We start from the raw sequence: 18,034 nt of genomic DNA, 5'->3' as shown, positions 1-18,034 counted from the left end.
GAGGACGCTGCCTAAATAGAGATGTGAACAGGTGCACATAATAATGAAACAGGTGAAACTAATGTGAGTGATGAAGAACGTAAAGAAAAGACCAGAACTAAGGTGAAACAAAACAGGAAATAGTGTCAAAATAAAAGCCAGACGGGAAGCAGTGGAACCGGATCATGACAGACGCTCCTGGCCTGTTCAGTGAAAAATTGACTCTTTCCATCATGTCTGTGGGCTTGTTTAAATGGACTGTGTGTTTAGGTGATAGTCCAGAGGTGCCTTGCAGCTCGTAGTCTCAGCGACGTGAAGGCCGGCTGCATCATGTGTGGCTACCTCAAACTGCTACCAATGTTCCTCATGGTGTTCCCAGGCATGATCAGCAGGGTCCTCTACCCAGGTCTTACTCTTTTCCTTATATATCCAGTTTAAAGAAGGTTGACATAAACAAAAGAAATACTGTAGGATACAATATAACTTTGCTGCAGTAGATACCATTCTGGTAAAAGTGTGCTGACTCACCATAAATGTAATGTATAAAACCCAGGTTGAAAAAGGCTGAACTCTTTTTAAGCAATGTCTGACCTATATATAGGAAAGGTACCTGTATCTTCACAGTATGTGTGCGTTTCTATGCACCTGCAGATGAGGTTGGCTGTGTAGTCCCTGAGGTGTGTAAGCAGGTGTGTGGGACTGAGGTGGGCTGCTCCAACATTGCTTATCCTAAACTGGTGGTGTCACTCATGCCAAAAGGTAAGGTTAAATAACAATGGCTACCTTTTAAAGAAGAAGAGGAAGGAGAACTTTACCATACATTTTTATCACTCCCTAACCCTACTCTCTCCACCTTCTCCTGCTCTTTTCTCCATCTCCTATCTAAATATCTAAAATACAGTAAGTAGGCTAATCTGAGGAAAATGTATATTTTATCTTCAGCAGGGGGTGCAGTAGAACATAACTACACTATGCCCAGGACAGTCTAAATAATACCCAGTTGACAGGAACTACTTCTGCTTCCGCCTGTCACAGTCATAAGCAAACTATGGCTCTGAAAATGCCTGAGCCACTCAGAATCAGAATAAGAAAAACAAATAGTCTGGATTTCATATGCAGGTGCCAGTAGGAGGGATGTAAACAGTATGTAGAGGTAAAGGGTCCCTGTATGTATGTAATACAGATGTAGTCCCACTGCCAACATTTGCCACAGAAACAGTACAAGCTACATTTGTGACCAGGGTGGCACCATTTCTTGTTAATAAAAGTGATAATTTATGCCTTATATCTCCTTCTCTCCATCATTCTCTGTTCCCTGGACCCATCTCTTTTCACTCAAATCAAATCAAATCAAATCAAATTTTATTTGTATAGCGCCAAATCACAACAAAGGTCATCTCAGGACACTTTACAAAGTAAGGTCTAGACCTTACTGTTATCAATATTATTACATAGGGAAAACCCAACAAATCCCCCTTGAGCAAGCACTTGGCAACAGTGTGTAATGGTGGCATATAGAAGCATAGGGAGAGAGAGGAGAGGAGAGGAGAGCAGAGCAGGAGGGGAGGGGAAAGAAACTCAGAGCATCATGGGGCCCCCAGCAGCCTAGGCCTATAGCAGCATAACTAAGGGAAGGCTCAGCCCTAACTATAAGCTTTATCAAAAAGGAACGTCTTAAGTCTAATCTTAAAGGTAGAGAGGGTGTCCGCCTCCCGAACTGAGACTGGGAGTTGGTTCCATAGGAGAGGAGCTTGATAGCTAAAGGCTCTGCCTCCCATTCTGCTTCTGTGGACTCTAGGAACCACAAGTAGACCTGCACTCTGAGAGCGAAGTGCTCTGTTAGGATGATAAGGCTCTACGAGGTCTTTATGATACAATGGAGCCTTGTTATTAAGGGCTTTGTATGTTAGGAGAAGGATTTTAAATTCTATTCTGAATTTTACAGGGAGCCAGTGGAGAGAAGCTAATATGGGAGAGATATGATCTCTCTTGCTAGTTCCTGCCAGTACTCTGGCTGCAGCCTTTTGGATTAACTGGAGGCTTTTTAGGGAATTATTGGGACATCCTGATAGTAAAGAGTTACAGTAGTCCAGCCTGGAAGTAACAAATGCATGGACCAGTTTTTCAGCATCACTTTGAGACAGGATGCTCCTGATTTTTGCAATATTGCGCAGGTGAAAGAAGGCAGATCTAGAGACTTGGTTTATGTGTGATTTAAAGGACATATTCTGATCAAAGATGACGCCAAGGTTCCTCACAGTAGTACTGGACGCAAGAGCTATGTCATCTAAAGTAACTATATCACTCATTTTTTTCATTTTGGTATTGGCGATACCAGCCTAGATTTTACTTGGAATCGGCTCAGAAAGGAAAAAAGTGGTATCACACTTCACTACTTGTTCCATCCACTTCCCCTCCTGCTGCGTGTCTCGGCAGGTTTACGAGGCCTGATGCTGGCTGTGATGTTAGCTGCTCTCATGTCCTCTTTGGCCTCCATCTTTAACAGCAGCAGCACTCTGTTCACCATGGACATCTGGACCCGCATCAGACCACAGGCCACAGAGCAAGAGCTCATTATTATAGGCAGGTAAATTAACATTGTTATAGTAAGTGCTACATTGGATGGATGTTAAAACTTAAAGTGTTGGCTTCTTAATGCTTTCTAGCACAGTATATCCTGTCTTTTCATGAAGGCATGGTATTGCATGTGTCATACACAGGGAGGATTTATGACTTGACTGATGTGGCCTTTCGAAGGGCAATTTCTTTGCATTCAAACTTTTGGTCTGTAAATTGACAAGAGCTGATATTTTGTGCTATTAAATATCTAATACATTTAATCACTGCTCATACTTATTTTTCTATCTCTCTTAAGAGTCTGGGTGCTGTGCATCGTAGCAATCAGTATCTGTTGGATCCCAGTTGTCCAGGCGGCACAGAGTGGTCAGCTGTTCGATTACATCCAGTCAATCTCGAGCTACCTGGCTCCCCCTATCGCCTCCGTCTTCCTGCTGGCTGTGTTTGTGAAAAGGATCAATGAAATGGTGAGATGGTATCTGCATACATGGTAACACATAATCACATTACATCATATTATTTGGCCATTAAAGAAATGAAACACTGGGCAAAAATTTCTGTCTGCCTTGACTTCCAGGGTGCATTCTGGGGCCTGATAGGCGGTCTGGTGATAGGCCTGTGTCGGATGTTGCCTGAGTTCTGGTTCGGCACTGGCAGCTGTATTTTCCCTTCTGACTGCCCCTTCTTGGTGTGTGGGATCCATTACCTCCATTTTGCCATCATACTCTTCTTCTGTACATCAGCGCTGGTGCTGCTTGTCAGCTACTGTTCTGAGCCTATAGAGGATCAACATGTAAGTGACATTTTACTTATGTAACAAGTTTCAATACTAAATGTCTAAAAACTTCATTAAGGTTCCATGACACAAAAACATTTAAGAATCACTTATCTGCATTACTGCCATTTAATAAAATATTTACAAATAAAGTCTATTAGTTTCCGTGTCTTATGAAAATGAGCTCTTTTCCCTCCAGCTCCATCGTCTGGTGTTCAGCCTGCGTCACTCAAAAGAGGAGAGAGAAGATTTGGACTGGGAACAAGTAGATAAAGGGAGGAGAGCCCGCAGAGAGGCTAAGGAGAGGATGAAAGAGAATAGTGTTGCAGGTAAGAAAGGAAATCAGTCACAAATACAGAAAAATGGAATGAACATACACCTAAATAAAGTAGTCTCTTGCTCCCCTTCAGTGGCTGAGGAGGAAGAAAAGTCTGGTATCCGTCACCTGGTTGGCCGTTTCTGTGGAGTAACCAGTGGCTCCCAGGACCTTGAGCAAGAAGCAACAGAGGCACCAGAGCAGATGCCTGACATTAGAGAGGACCTAGTGTGGAAGTACACTGTGGATGTGAATGCTCTCATTATGATGGCTGTAGCAGTTTTTATGTGGGGTTACTATGCTTAAGAGAGAGATGCTTTCCTAGGGGAAATGGGTATTAAAATGTGAATTTGTATCTTGATGTAACTGGGTTAAATCACTCTGTTGGGGTGGTACAGTACTGCAAGTCAATCTTTAAGCTGCTTAAAAATAAATACAGCAGTGTTGCCGTCTGTTGGTGGCAACTTGTCACTACACTGAACATACCTTTCTTTTTCAAAAGCATTCACAGTAGGGTCATACCAATCTACCACCAGTCTTACATTTTATGTAGCACAAGAGGCTGTGATGCATCACTGCATCTCTTCACTTAATACTGACAAAATGTTTTATCAGGTTAAATTACCATTATTGTATACCGTTACATGTTGATTCAATCATAAGTCAATCTTTGACTAAGAGGTGAGACAGAAAACGTATTTTGAAATCAGGTCAAGTACAAACTCAGTAAAGCCTCAAGTAGCTATAAGATTTGCAACAAAGTCTGGCTCAAACCAATGGAACCATACTCACCTACCCACTTTAATTTTACTAGAACAATGTAAAAATGCTAATTTCTACTGGTGTTCATACTGAAGTGATGTATGCATTTTAGTTCTCAATATATATAGCCTAAAATATAAGATTGCTTTTTTTTTTTAATATTTGTATTTCACAATGGCATACTTTTTTCTTATCCCATATACTTAGTGTTGGTCAGACTAAATGCTGCTTTGATAAGTTTTGGTAATGCCACTGAACAAGAGACTGAATCACTATGGATGAACAGCTTAAAGCCATCATTAGTAACAGAACATACAAACTAGGTTGTGATTTCCAGTTTAAATCATCACTTCTGTTTTATTTAAGCAGGTATTTCCCAATAGCATTGTACATGTCTGGAACCTACAGCGTTCTCCCATGACTACCCAATCATTTTTCCACCTCCATGCAGTTTCAGCATCATTCATCAATCAATTTAATGTCCAGTCTGTCAGCTTGTGGGGGGGTGTGGGGGAGTATAAAAGCAAGGGAGAAGGGGAAGGAGTGGGAAAGAGGATTGTTTCCAAGATTGAAGAGTCAGAGCCATCACCAGGCACTGTTCATCATACACTCCCACATAAAGAGTTATGGGTGGATCCAGTAGAGCTGGATGAGTCTATCGAGCATCTTAAATCTAACCACCTTCAGGGTCCAGTGCAACTCCCAATACTCTTCATCATCTGTGAGGTATCTGATGCCTCAGTCTCCTGCAGGGTGGGTGAGAGGTAGGGGGCTTTTAAGGCTGGAAGCTGGTGTAGAGTTTCTGTGGTCTGTGATAGTTTGTTTCACCCGCTTTGAAGCATGAATGACAGCTTTGGCAAACACTGCCCTCTACCAAATTGGAGGATGGAAGGGAGGAGGAAAGGAAGAGAACTGGGGGTTAAAACAAAGAAGTATTTAAAAAAATACCTCTTTGCAGGTTAACAGACTGATACAAGGAGAACACAGTCCTCAAGAATAAAAGCAAATACAACAGCAAACATTCTGACACACACTCTACTAAAAGAGCCAAAACAAAATAATAAAAAAAAACCACAAGCAAATCAAACAAACAAACCATACAAAGTGACATCAGGCCTTTCCAAAGTGACATCAAGTTTCTCTTCTTAATCCCATCCAATCCCACTGCTATTAATCAATGAAGTCCATCTCCCACAATTCTCTGTAACCCAGAATATATCTGTGGCTCCTCTTTATGGCTCGTCAGCAAGGTTAGGGTCCACTCTGAAACAATGACAAGAACAGGTCTCAGTGGCCAGTGAGACTGGCCAGTATGGAGTCTGTGCCTGTCATTAACCAATGCTATGGCTATTTCAGACTTATATCAGTGACACAGGCAATAATTTCAGCAGCATTATCAGGAGACTGGTCAACATAATACACCATTACAGCACATTCAGAGAAATAGAAATTCATGGTGCAGGACAGCTACACATAGCATTCTTGTACTAAGGAAAATCAAGTTTGCTTTATACAATCACATTCCACCACTTTACATCTGTTGGACCCAGTACAGCTCATTCCTTGAAGCACCATTGTACAGCTAACTGGAAGTTGGTGATACAACACATAACAAGTACTGGGAACAGTAAGCAGGCTCTAGGGCATTACATTTCTATGAGTCACTTTATGAATGCTAATCTCAATCAAATACACATTGCGGTTTTCACATGAATTACCCAACAACCATGAATGGAGTTAGACAGAAACCCAAATGATTAAGAGGCAAAAGAGAGCTGACTGACAGCAGCAGCAGGGGACCCCAACCCTGGTATGCAAACTTAAAGGTGCCACTCTGGAGCCCAGTGGGGGAGGGGGGACATGATAAAAAGGCAAAGAGAGTGTCACACCTCTCAATTTCCTTTCACTGAGGGCAAGAACAAAAAAAGGAGTGCTGAGCAAAAGAAAAACAAAACTAGTCCTGGAGTGCTGATTTCTTCTTGTACTTCTCTCATTTCCCCTGTTTGTTGTCTGAACAGAGATGAGAGGGAGAATGAAGGTGCACAGGAGGAGGTGACAGTTGTATGAGTAAGATGTACTCTTTCCTCTCTACCTGGCCTCCTCCTTCCTGTCCTCCCTCTTGGTGCGGATGGGCTGAGAGCCATCAGCAGGCTGTTGGACCCAGTTGTTATCATGAAGCCCAACACGGCAACCTGGTGTGTCCTTGTCTGTACGCCGGCAGCACATCCAGTAGGAACGTCCATAAGGCAGGTCGTGGTGGTAAGGTTTGGGGTGCCAACGGCACAAGGAAACATCCCCACGCTCATATTGCCGCTTGCACTGCTTGCAGGGGTCATCTCTGTAGAGAGGGTCTTGATTCCAGCGTGAATCCACTGCCCGCACCCCATATGTCTCAATCAACACCTTGAAGTAGTGGCAGGTGCACTTAAGGGCTGCCAGTGAGCGCGTCGGCAGATAGCTGAAGATGTTGACCATAATGTGATCAGGCAACAGCAACATGTACTGGCGGGGTTCAAGGAGGCGCTGAATCTGAAAGCGAATCTCCAGAAAGTCATGGGACACATGGCGGTAGAGACGACACAGGGAAGGGTCTGAACAGTCCTCTCCAACCCCAGGAGAGTCTGGTCGAGTTGCCCGCTCCCCTGAGCCCACTGCCACCCCTGGTCCAGGACCATTGTTGTTGGCACAGTCCAAAGAGCAGATTCCTGACCCACTGCCAGGGCCTGTTCCTTTTACATCTTCCTCTGAGCCTCGAGGGGGCTGAAGGAAAAAGAGCTGTCCAGGAGGGGGATCATCTGATGAAGGGTCAGTGGAGGTGCCTACACCCCCACTATTCCCTACCCCAGTTGGCATAGCGAAACACACCGTCTCCTCCTGCACATTCTCTGTACTATCCTTGCCATAAAACACACATTGGTCCACAGCACCCGTCACCACCACTTCCACATGGAAGCCAGTCACTCGCTCCCTCCCTACACCCACACATTTCTTCTCCGCAGAAGAAAGTTCCTGTGTTGCGTCTGAGCTACCACCAGCTTGCCTGTCTGGGTGATGGTGGTCTCCATCTGGTTTGGGGGCAGCAGTTGTGGCAGCAAGCAGCAGGCTACTGGGGTCTCTTGATGAGGGGCTGACGAGCTGGTAGAGGTCACAGGTGATTTTCTCTTTGGCCCTGGCTGCTGCCTGGTTTCCCCCACCACCGCAGCTCATAAACATACAGCGCGACCTGCCAGCCGGCTCCAACTGAGACCGAGGGTCCAGATTTGACACTCGAAAAGCTATCCTAACCTCACCATGACTGTGACTGGGAGGTGGAGGAGGGGTAACAATGCCAGACTCCCCTCTTTTTCTATACTCTCTTTCTCGGCTTTGATTAGAGGATTCTATTCCTGAACCAGTACCTAGATGGAGCTGATTCTCCAGGTTCTGGGACTCAAAGTGTGCGATGGCCTGGGCAACCCTGCATGACTCCTGCTGCTCCTCCAGTTCCTGGTCTGTCTGGATGGGAGATGATGACTCCTGGGCATCTTTGGAGGGCTGGGCATTTGAACTATCAGACAGAAACACCATACGTGCAGGATCTGACACTGAGTTCCGGAGTAGAGTGTGTTGGTGGGGGGAAAGAACCTGACTGGGAGTGGTAGTAGGGGGCTGGTGGTGGTGCTGGCTCCCATGAACAGCCACGATCCCCTGGAGGGCCATGGCGGTCCTCTGTTCAACCAAGGCAACCATCTCTGCCACCGACAGGAGGTCCATTTCATTCACCCCTCTTTGTGGTGACTCATTAGAGATAGGAGGTGCAAGGGAGGAGTCATGGCTGAGGTGTGGCTCTGAGGCATTGGAGCGTGTTGGAGGATCATAGAAGGAGCATCGTCTTCGTCTTTTGGCTTTGCTGCAGTCAGTTGCCCAGTTACCTTTAACCTGTGGAGAAGAACAAAATAATATTCATTTGAAATCTAACCACGTTAAATTAAAATCTCTTACAATAAGCAAATTGCTACTGCATTTTTTGCTTCAGCTCCTTACCTTCATGGCACTGGGTCTGGGCTGGCCTGCTCCACTGAACTGGTGTGCAACAAAGAAGGCAATTTTCTCCTTGGTGTTGCCTGGTTTAATGACATACCAAGTGTCTAACAGCACGCGGCCATCTTCCATCTGGGAACCAGAAGAGGCTGGTGAGGGAGGGGCCATAGAGGGTGGAGGGGCCTGGCTCTGTGTTAGTGAGTTGGAGTCATGTTCAGGTTCAGGCGGAGTGTTCTCTGAGCCCACATCCTCTTCTCCACTCTCTTCCTGCACCCCCACTATCATCCCTCCATCTTCATTTCCATCCACTGTCCTTGTGGTACCTGGAGAGGACTCAGTCTTGCAGAGGGAGGGGGATCCTGCCCCGCCGACCCCTCCACTGTTGCCCCCTGAGCCTAGGCTCCTAGCTTTGTTCTGGGAGTAGGTGCCAAACGGGCGTGGGCACCAAAGACGGATGTGGGAGAAGGTGTCTCGGTCCATCAGGATGCAGACCACCGGGGCATATCTGCACCTATGCTGGCCAGCACACACGCAGAGCTCTCATTGTCAGCTCCCTGTCCCAGTGCCAACCTGATGGGCACTGCCTGCCACCAAGCTCACCAGCAGCAATGGGCATACAACCTCTGTCAACAAGACAGGTAGAGCTGGTGGGACAGGATGGAGTACTGGCAGGGAGAAATGAAAGAAAAGAGGAAAAACAACAGTGAGGCAACAGCTGAATGAAAAAAAAGAGTTCATATTATTAGAGCAACAATGTTGGTCAGTGCTGGTATCAATTTAGATAAGCAATGACCAACAGAGGCATACCCTGAGGTACAATTCAGACAGGATGTTAGCACTGTGCACCAGCAGCCCAGCCACTCAAATGGAGAGAGCAGAACTACCATGATACTATCTGAACTTATCACAAGTGGCCTGCCTCCTACTTTGGCTAAACTCAGTTAGCAATTTCATTAGCTACTGTGCACTAAGCTCATCTCCCCTGCTTCAGAGCCTGTAAATCATATTAAAGGGATTCCATTTCAGGTTCAGTGTCTGCAGCCGGCAGATGAAAGGGATGAAAGATGGAACACAAAGGCTCCAAATGGACCCTCTTTTCTCTCTGCATCTCATTGCTTCAAAGAGGATTTTTTTATTAGGAGGCAACACGGAGAAGCATGCAGGCATATGCTGGACCTATTTTTAGCAAAGAGCAAGAGGGAATGGGGTAATAGTGAAAGCTGTAGCTGTCCTCACTCCTTTCTCTCAGTCAAAGAGCCTAGAGTACAGGCTAAGGGGGGAAGCCTTTAGTCCACCCAGCATGCCTTGCTTCTCTAGCTATGCCAGCTGTAGGGGCTGCCAGGAACGTGTCAGCATGCTTAAGGAGAGGAACAAGAGGCAATGGAGCAACATGCACTACTCATCTTGAACCCAGAGTTGTACTTCATTTGCTCACCCTGAGCTGTTCTCTTTATACATGTTAAAAGTGTTATAAAGGATTAAAGTGTACATCACTTTGTTTTCTTGTCAACTTGTAACTTCAAACTGTGGCATTATAGGTTGCAACAGGCCAAGACTGCTGAACATCATTATTACACTGTAGCTCTGTTACTCCAGACAAAAGCAAAAAAACAAAACAAAACTCATGTATCTAGGGTTAACTTGTCCTCTGATTTATGACAGTGAATGTGCATCAGTATTGTGTTTTGAGTCTTATCCTGGTTGTAATATTCATGAACATTCATGGAACACTAGATTATTCACATTCCTACATACTGTACCTGATTCTAACAGTATCCAGATTTATCAGGATCTGTGTGAAGCTGCAATTTGATTTCTAACTATCTCAGCCACTTTGTTCTGTACTAACAGAAAATGTTCAAAACCTGGGTGTTCATATACCACAATATCCTGGTTATTATCTGTATACTCAAGGTAGCATATCCAGATTTCTCAAAAGTGGAATAAGGCCTTACCCAGGTTTCTGAAACCAGGATAAAATGTTTAAATGCACAAAACATAGCCACCTGTGTATGTGTGTATATACACTTAATGCAGAATAGTTCGCATTATTGCTAGCACCAACTCATTTTGCTTTATATAAACAGGGGGAGAGTCAGAAATTGTCATAGATAAGACTTGTTTTAAATGGTTGATATTTGTTTTTCTGATGAACAGTCTTTTGATTTTAGCCACTGAACTCTGCAATCCACAGCAGTGTTTCCCCTATAACAGTACAAGCATGATTCCCCACTCGCCCCACTTTGGAGCGATGGTCTTATTCCTTCCTTCAAGCTCGGATCCTCTACCAGAGGCGTGGGAGCTTGAGGGTCCTACGCAGTATCTTAGCTGTTCCTAGGACTGCACTTTTCTGGACAGAGATCTCAGACATTGTTCCTGGGATCTGTTGGAGACACTCTCCCTGTTTGGGGGGTCATAGTCCCCAGTGTTCCTATTACCACGGGGACCACTTGTGCCTTCACCTTCCACATCTTTTCTAGCTCCTTTCAGCCCTTGGTTTCTCGAGCGTCTCGTGTTCCTTCTTCCTGATGTTGCTATCGCTTGGGATTGCTACATCTATCACTACGGCCTTCTTCTTCTGTTTGTCCACCACTACTATGTCTGGTTGGTTGGCCATTACCAGTTTTTATCTGGAAGTCCCACAGGATCTTAGCTTGGTCATTCTCAACACACATTCAGTGTGTGTGTGTGTGTGTGTGTATTTTTTTTTTATATAATGCCATCCAGTGTACATTCATTTGTAAATAATTATTTGCATGTGGCAGTCTCTGTCAGGTGCCTCTTTCCGTGTCCCCTCCCTTCTTCAATCTGATTCACTTCTGACAGCTCTGGTAAGAAAAACAAATAAGCACAGGAATACATGAAAAAGAGGAATGAGAGTGACCCGAGTATATCGCTTTTAATGGACTTCATACATACACTGAGGTTTATGGAAATTAAGCCTTATCTTTACTGATTCTTCACCCAGGTTTCTCCAAGTTACAGTAAGTTTGTGATATTTAATGTTTTCTCGTGGAACCCCAATGTCACTGTATTTGTCTCTTGTGTGCACTTTCAATACATTACACCGATATCAGTAATCAGTGTTGTTATAATAGTTTAACATAACTGATCACTAAGTAGCGAGGGCTATAGCTTTAGCATAAGCATCTATGACACACATATACAGGCTATGAGTCAAACAAGTTGCAGGCAAACCAGCGAATAGAAGCAAACATAGAACTAGAGCGGTTAAACAACTGCAAATATAACCTGAAGTTGGATCAGACTACCAATGGTAAGTTCCAGTTTGTTGACGTCATACATTTAAAACTAAGTTTTAAAGGTTAATGTGTTAAGCTTACATTTTTGCTATAATTGAGTTTTTTTAATAAGAAATAATTATGAAAATAGCACAACTACACTGTCTCATAACTGATATAATCTTGATTCGTAGGAATGTTCTGTCACATGCTGTCAACATAAACAGTCAGAAGAGCAATATCTCAGAGGGCTTTAATTGAGGCCCCCTGTAAGACAAAGGAGAGATGCCCTGGATGCCCATATCGGATAAAGTTTACATGGAAATTGCCAACTAAGTCTTGTGTTATGCAAGAAATAACCAAAATTTTAGTGCATACATGCAAAACCTCAATCATCCACTTGCCACTGTCCCTGAAAAATCTTCTAGGGGAAACACTGCGCAGGCTTTAAAATAAGTCTTTGTTATACTTCAGACCTGACACACTGAATGGGTGGTGCTTTGTACATTTGGACTAATGTACAAAGAGAGGTGCAAAAAGAAAATACCACCCACACAGTGTGGTAAACCAATTCAAATGTGTCCTCTATAATCACACAGCAACAACTCAGCTAAGAGCAGACAGATTACACTGTTGTGGGAAGAAAAGCTAGTGAACCTTTTTATTGCCTTTTCCCTCCATAATTCCTTATGATTCTCTATCTTTACCCACATTTGTTCTCTACCTCCCCCTCACACTACATCGTGCAATCTATGTCTCATAATAGACTGAATGGCATTATAACATGGGGCAGAAGAGAGACAGTCTCCCCACTGCAGAGCTCCAGTCTGAAGTGACAAACAAGTAAGCACATAAAATGCTGAACATCAGCTGCCTTAAACTACAGAGAAGAAGAACTACCTCTCACTTTCCTGTGTTTAGGAGGATGGTTTTTGGATTGTCCTTCTGTGACACAAAAAATTAAGAAAAAAAAAATCTTATTGCCATTCTTTGGGTTTGTAAACAAAATTGTACAGTAGAGCCAACATCTGGCACTCACTGTTGGTCTCAGCAGGTTAAAACGCTATTCTGTCATCTCCTGCTCTCCATCATCACCTATTGTTCTTTAGTACATCTTTAATCATAATTTAACTGTTGTCATTGCATAGTTTTGTTTCTGTTGTCAGATGGCTGAACCTAGTATTTAATAGGCTAGTGCATAAATTCCACTAGTAACCAACGTGAACAGCAATTTCTGGGCTGCTTCATGGAGACTGTTAGTCAAATCACTGTTTCATGCTTGAGATGTCATCTGATAAACACTTATAAAGACAATGACAAATAATTCCATAATGCAACTGGCGACAGAATGTTGGCTTCTTAAATTACAGCAACACAGCACCCCATTTTCATTTTTTGGAAAGGCTTTCTCTACCCATATGAAATTGTTCTCTAAAAGCTCAGTTTTGGGTGTGAAAAGGCCAGCTAAATCGGGCTGTGGATGCCAATAAGAGCAAAGTGCTTTGGGTTGATGTTTCTTGATAAATGTGTGGACTGGTGCTACTATCACACTGCCCCATCAAAGTCAGATACAAGTCAGTACAAACATGTCACAAAAATCAAGTCACTAAATGGATATTCAAAAATTCAGATGCCCATAATGAGATGTCTGAGAGACAAACTGTTCTATCCAGGATCTCACATCTAGGCACTGTTTGGAGAGTCATCCCTCATTCAGCTTTGAGTACTACACATTACTCTGCAACAGTCAGTGCAAGATAGTACTGAGCTACTTCTCTCTTCATTTGAAAGTTCCTATATATGAAAACTGTGGGTTGGATTTAAGCTTTCTGAATCAACTTAATCTTTCAAATGCTGTAAGAGCAGAGCAACAACCACTGACACCACACTAAAGCAATACTACAATGTCAGAGACTGCTTATTACTGTCTAAATAAGAGAATGATGATTTTTATTTTATTTTATGCATTACTTAACAGTTAAGTGTTAGGTAGCAGGTACAGTATTTCACCCTGTGTGACACTAGCTGGATGTAGTATCTGGATGTATCATAGTCTGCAGGAATGGTACTACTTGTTAAGATGAGAAGGTCAAGTCACACTACAAATTTGTCTGTATGAAGTGAAACAGAGGTGCTCAGTGGACCAGACACAGAAATTGTGTTATACAAAGTAAATACATGTACATTCTGTCAATAATAGAGTGCATCATTCCCCCTGAGTCTGAAAGATTTTGATTATGCTTTTCTAACATTGTGGCAGGTCTAGATTCACAAGTGGCTTACTCATCATTCCGTCAGTCAAATTCCTGTGGATTACTGCTGCAGTCAAAATGCTGAAATCCAAATGACACTAACCACACAGCTGCAGACAACACAAATGTTAACAAGTCATAAGTCTTTGGCTACCCGTACAAAAAAGCAAGCCTGATTAACACAAAACAGTGTCACTCCAACTCAGTCACCCTCATGCCATGCTCCAACTCTCCTCTACTCTTTTCCACAGCATTTCAACCAGACAGCCAAAAGCTGACAAATGATTATACTGAAGCACGCCAAAAAATCATAGCTCAATCTTCCCTCTCTGTATGTGCACCTTAAGACAATGCAACAGAAGCACTGGCAGCAGACCTGCTTTGCTGCAAACGGTTAGCAAAACAATGCAGCTGAGAGCATCACTCTAGCAGTTTGTCCAGAAACATTATATCAAGATCAGTTTCTCTGCCAGGATACCTAAGAAGGGTGGCTCAGTTGTTTGCAGGGCTGTCTCTGCGTTTGTGTGAGCATCTGCACGTTTGGGCTATAACACCGTCACAAATGAAATCGACTTTGAGGCAAGCTTTAATACTAATCCAAGACTAATCAATTTCTCCTTACAGCAATTCAACTGTCATACAATGCGCCAATTAGGTTGTCTGTTTATTCGCATACCCAATATCAAAACACCAATATTATGGTGAGTGTCACCCAATATCTGGTCCTTGCAGAGATTTTAATTTGTCAGTCGAAAGGAAAGGCCTACAGGTCACTTTATCATGTTATAACTTAGATAACCCGACAAAATGAATGACGCCAACTTCTCCGGTGACAGCCAACAAGTGTGGTGTCTCAAAAACCCTAAATAATAACAACAATACTCATCTGATTGCTACGATTAGAATTGACAAATCACTTTTGAACGCCTGGTGGAATATCTGAACGACCACTAGCAGGTTAACCGAACTAGCAATCACCTATCTTACACAGCGTCATAGTAAAATGTTCAGCGAATTACTGGTAATGTAGCACGTAGTATGTTCGACAGTATTTTGATTAACCTTAACTAGACCCTAGAAACTACCCTTCTAGAAAAGACATACATATTTAATAGATGGGTAGTTACACAGAGTAAATATCGCGGCAGGTACCCGTCGTTAGCTAACGAGCTTGCTAACTGTGTTGCAGAACTTACCTGCATAATAACATGACCTGCTAACAAGCTAACAAAATGTTTACGATTTGTTATATTTTTCTAGCCAACTTACCTTATCAATGTTAATCTCAACTGGCAATCTTCTTGACTGGCAAACTGTCAGTGACAGTGTTTCCTCGCTCTATTTCGCTCTGACCAAACCAGTTTGGTTAACTATCCGTGCCCACGTAGCTAAGCTAACTCACTCGCTCGCTGGCTGGCTAACGTCGACAGTAGCCAGCAGCTACTTTCTATTATCAACCGTGTCCTGTGGTGGCTGGTATCGAAGCTTGTGTGCCTGTCAGTTGACTGAACACGGTCTAGCTGACTATTCGCCTTGTTAGGACTCTCAGCAGTCGCTCGCTCGCTCACTATCTATTGGAAGTGACACAAGCTTTTACGGTATGTTCTCGGGGATACCAAAATAATCAGTGTCAAAACGACATGAGGAGGAAGGCCATCTTGTTGACAAGCAGCTGCATAACGCCCACAGCCAATAGCGATGGAGAGTCGATGGTGTGCCCATATATGGCGTCGGCACAACTCCCTCCCTCTACCCTCTATTCCCCCCCCACACACACACACACACACTCTCTCACTCACTCACTCACTCACCCACTACACTGGACTACACTAAAATCGCTGCACTAAAGGTCACTGTGCCAAAAACAGGTGGGAAATCCATATACACATATGAGGCACCTTCACACTCATAATAAACACATTTCGCTCTGTGTGTATTACCACTATCTATTTCATACACTAGCCATATTGTATTTGTCTTTATATTCTTTCACCAACAATATTCTGCAATGTATATTTCTATAGTTTTGCTCAAATACTATAAACACTTTCATACTTCATCATATGGTCTAATTTTTATTTCATGCTTAAGTCATTTTATGTTATGCATCTTAATATTGCTTCAGTATTACATTACATTACAGTATTACATTTTTGACCTGTAATTTCTATTTACTGCAATGACCCAGTTTGCCAACAGGGACCATTACCGTTTCATTTTATCTTCAAAAACCTGTAAATGCTTGTGTGTTAGAAACATACAACATTCTGCACATAATGTACGAACTGTAGCTAAGATGTGTAATTGCATATCGCCATTTAGAAAACATATGCGGAGCATATTGTATTTTGGTAAGTGTACGTCGCTGTACGTGCATGTATGTTTACCCTATAGCGAATTTCACCCCTTTGATTCTCATTGGCCGTAAATTGATGCCCGCCTTATCTTGGCTGTAATTGGGCTGGCTGTCGTAATGTATGCGTCAATCATCTTTTGGTCTGCGTTACTATTGGTTAAAGAAATAAATCCCGCCTTTCTTATTATCTGCGTTCAATATACGTCCTACTCTCACTGTGATTGGATCCCAATCAAGCCAGTCAAATTTTAACTTCCGGGTGTTTTATCTTTGCAAAACAGACCGTTCAACCGGACAGTGGTGGATGCGGGCAGGGAATGCTGTAACGCCGGACAACACATTTGAAGGAAAAGTGAGTTACCCTGTTTACAACAGTATAATGCTTCATTGAATGAAGTATTTTTATATGGAAGAATAAACCCTGGGTATAAGTGTTTGAAAGGAGCTAGCTTGTAATTTTAAGATTCATTCAGCAGTTACTAACGATTCAGTAGCTAGCTTATGAGCTAGTTTGGAAATTGTGTAATTATCTTTATTTTAGTAAAGAGTCTTGTAAATTTGTTTTGCTTAGGTACTGTACGTCACTTTTGCACCATTACTGTAGGCAACACGTGTTCATTAAATAGAAGCATGGCTTTAAATTATGGACAGCCAATCATATTCAATCATAAGTTAAAACATCTAGTGGGGGTAATATAATACACGTTTTTACATTGGTCTGTCACAAAACAAATATCACCATAGAGTTATTATCTTACATTTATTTGGGCTAAAAATGAGGTGTGTGTCTGGTACTTGTGTAGTTCTGTCATGTTCATCCTGTCATTTATTGTTACTCATTGCATCATAGCTGTGCAACTTGTAACACCTTCCTCTCACTCCATCTCTCTGTATGAAGCATGCTGTCAGAAGTCCTGCAGGTGCTGCGTGGGGCTGGTAAAGTGGGGTCTGCCCTGGTCACCACCCAGGTAGAACAGCTCAGATTAATGGCTTACAACTCAACACTGGGAGCAGGACTCAAAGTTGCTCAGGATGTGGTGGAAGGACTGGTCGGTACCTTTGTGGACAGAAGCAGTGGGGTAGGGATAGTTGATAGACTGATGGATAATAATAATGTTATATATACATGTAGTAATTATTTGGATAAATGACTTGTCTAACACTCTTGTGTCTGTAGCAACAGTCAGTAAAAGAGGACGTGTTTCCGGATGTGGATGGCTGGGAGAATATGGACTCTGATGAAACAACCAAATGGTCCGTGGGGTCTGACCTCCCCCCTGATTCAGTCCAGCAAAGCCAGACAGAAGCTGGAACTGCAGCAGAGATGTCAACGGGTATTCTCAAGTTCCATTTGTTAGCATGTACAGGAGGTGACATACACTCTGTGTATGGTGCTGAAGATTGCTTTAAAAATTTTTGTGAAATGTTAACCTCAATGACTGAATTCAGAACAAATGTTTAACTTAAGAGAAGTCATCTCCAGGCCTCAGACAGTAATTATACAATGTCACTGTATTCCTAATTATTATTTCCACTTCAAGTACCAATCTTCCGTCAGTGTTTGGTCTTTATATTAATACGTGTGAAAACTGTAGAGTTCTGTCATGACTTAATCGATTATTTGAAACAACTAAAGTCTCCCAATTATTAGTTTTCCTTTCTTGTGTGTCAACATGCCAATATGTTTAGACTTCAGAAGAGTTGTGTTATGCCTCTCACTTACTCAGGTCATGTATTCAGTAAAAAAAATTACTC

At 42.9% G+C, this 18,034-nt stretch overlaps 2 protein-coding genes and 1 long non-coding RNA gene across 3 annotated transcripts in view; 2 read left to right on the top strand and 1 right to left on the bottom strand.

Annotated features, from left to right (window-relative positions):
* Positions 1 to 4,167, top strand: part of slc5a2 (solute carrier family 5 member 2) — a 7,864-nt gene extending 3,697 nt beyond the window's left edge. Inside the window, exons 8-14 of the mRNA XM_020585631.1 lie at positions 250 to 385; positions 631 to 738; positions 2,416 to 2,566; positions 2,855 to 3,023; positions 3,134 to 3,349; positions 3,531 to 3,660; positions 3,742 to 4,167. Coding sequence (XP_020441287.1) covers positions 250 to 385; positions 631 to 738; positions 2,416 to 2,566; positions 2,855 to 3,023; positions 3,134 to 3,349; positions 3,531 to 3,660; positions 3,742 to 3,953 — 1,122 coding nt within the window. The 3' untranslated portion in view covers positions 3,954 to 4,167. The remainder of the gene's footprint in view (positions 1 to 249; positions 386 to 630; positions 739 to 2,415; positions 2,567 to 2,854; positions 3,024 to 3,133; positions 3,350 to 3,530; positions 3,661 to 3,741) is intronic.
* A 572-nt stretch (positions 4,168 to 4,739) lies between these two features.
* fbxo46 (F-box protein 46) lies at positions 4,740 to 15,632 on the bottom strand. The gene is made up of 3 exons (XM_020586329.1): positions 15,193 to 15,632; positions 8,433 to 9,094; positions 4,740 to 8,327 (listed from the first exon to the last, which is right to left on the bottom strand). The coding sequence occupies exons 2-3, from the start codon at positions 8,907 to 8,909 to the stop codon at positions 6,498 to 6,500; spliced, it is 2,307 nt and encodes a 768-aa protein (XP_020441985.1). The 5' UTR covers positions 8,910 to 9,094; positions 15,193 to 15,632; the 3' UTR covers positions 4,740 to 6,497.
* Positions 15,633 to 16,514: 882 nt separating this feature from the next.
* LOC109952427 (uncharacterized) lies at positions 16,515 to 17,647 on the top strand. The gene is made up of 3 exons (XR_002273754.1): positions 16,515 to 16,631; positions 17,178 to 17,358; positions 17,457 to 17,647. It is a non-coding gene; the product is annotated as an uncharacterized LOC109952427 (long non-coding RNA).
* Positions 17,648 to 18,034: the final 387 nt, after the last annotated feature.

This window comes from Monopterus albus, unplaced genomic scaffold (assembly GCF_001952655.1).
Source record: "Monopterus albus unplaced genomic scaffold, M_albus_1.0 scaffold8.1, whole genome shotgun sequence".
Classification (NCBI taxonomy): domain Eukaryota; kingdom Metazoa; phylum Chordata; class Actinopteri; order Synbranchiformes; family Synbranchidae; genus Monopterus; species Monopterus albus.
This window is presented reverse-complemented; position numbering and strand designations above follow the sequence as displayed.

Excerpts from the sequence above, each read along its gene's own strand:
- fbxo46 (XM_020586329.1), bottom strand. The coding sequence starts at position 8,909 with ATGGACCGAGACACCTTCTCCCACATCCGTCTTTGGTGCCCACGCCCG. Across the intron at positions 8,328-8,432 it reads CCAGACCCAGTGCCATGAAG|GTTAAAGGTAACTGGGCAAC; the intron begins GTAAGGAGCTGA and ends TCTTCTCCACAG.